Source organism: Penaeus monodon, chromosome 29, assembly GCF_015228065.2.
Source record: "Penaeus monodon isolate SGIC_2016 chromosome 29, NSTDA_Pmon_1, whole genome shotgun sequence".
Taxonomy (NCBI): Eukaryota; Metazoa; Arthropoda; class Malacostraca; order Decapoda; family Penaeidae; genus Penaeus; species Penaeus monodon.
In genome coordinates, this window is record NC_051414.1 from 21,782,926 (window position 1) to 21,783,454 (window position 529).

A 529-nucleotide genomic window follows, 5' to 3' on the forward strand; every position below is an offset into this window, starting at 1 on the left:
TATTGGCAAATTTTTTGTTAACCTGTATGGGAAAGAGGTAGAGCAGTCCTAACTGCACAAATTCCTTTACAGATCCCCAGTCGTTACCACCGCAACCTATAATGAAGCCAGACATTGTTTTCTTTGGAGAGGGTTTACCTGATGAGTTCCATGACAGAATGGCAGAAGACAAGGATGAGTGTGACTTACTCATTGTCATTGGCTCTTCCCTCAAAGTGCGGCCAGTAGCTCTGATTCCAAGTAAGTGATTTGTGTGTCTGTGATGTGAAGGGTTCCTGCAAATACCACGTAAGATGAGCTTGGTTATATTAAAATATTTTTTTATATAAATTATGTATAACTCTTGAAAGTTACAGAAGATAAGCTTTTGGTATATTAGAATGTTAAATACTGTATATATGATATATTTCTGATTGCTAGATAGAAACATGTATTGTATCAATAATTCCATAGCATTTATAAGATGACTAATTAGATAATTACTTCAAAAATGTTTGTCTAACCTATGGCAGTATTTAAGGAAAAAAAA

The 529-nt window shown here is 34.2% G+C and overlaps 1 protein-coding gene across 1 annotated transcript in view; it reads left to right on the plus strand.

Annotated features, from left to right (window-relative positions):
* LOC119592016 (NAD-dependent protein deacetylase sirtuin-1-like) overlaps positions 1–529 on the plus strand; it is a gene marked incomplete at its 5' end in the record, with an annotated part of 4,852 nt that overhangs the window by 1,804 nt on the left and 2,519 nt on the right. The window contains 1 exon segment of the mRNA XM_037940796.1: positions 73–240. Within this exon segment, the coding sequence (XP_037796724.1) occupies positions 73–240 (168 nt within the window).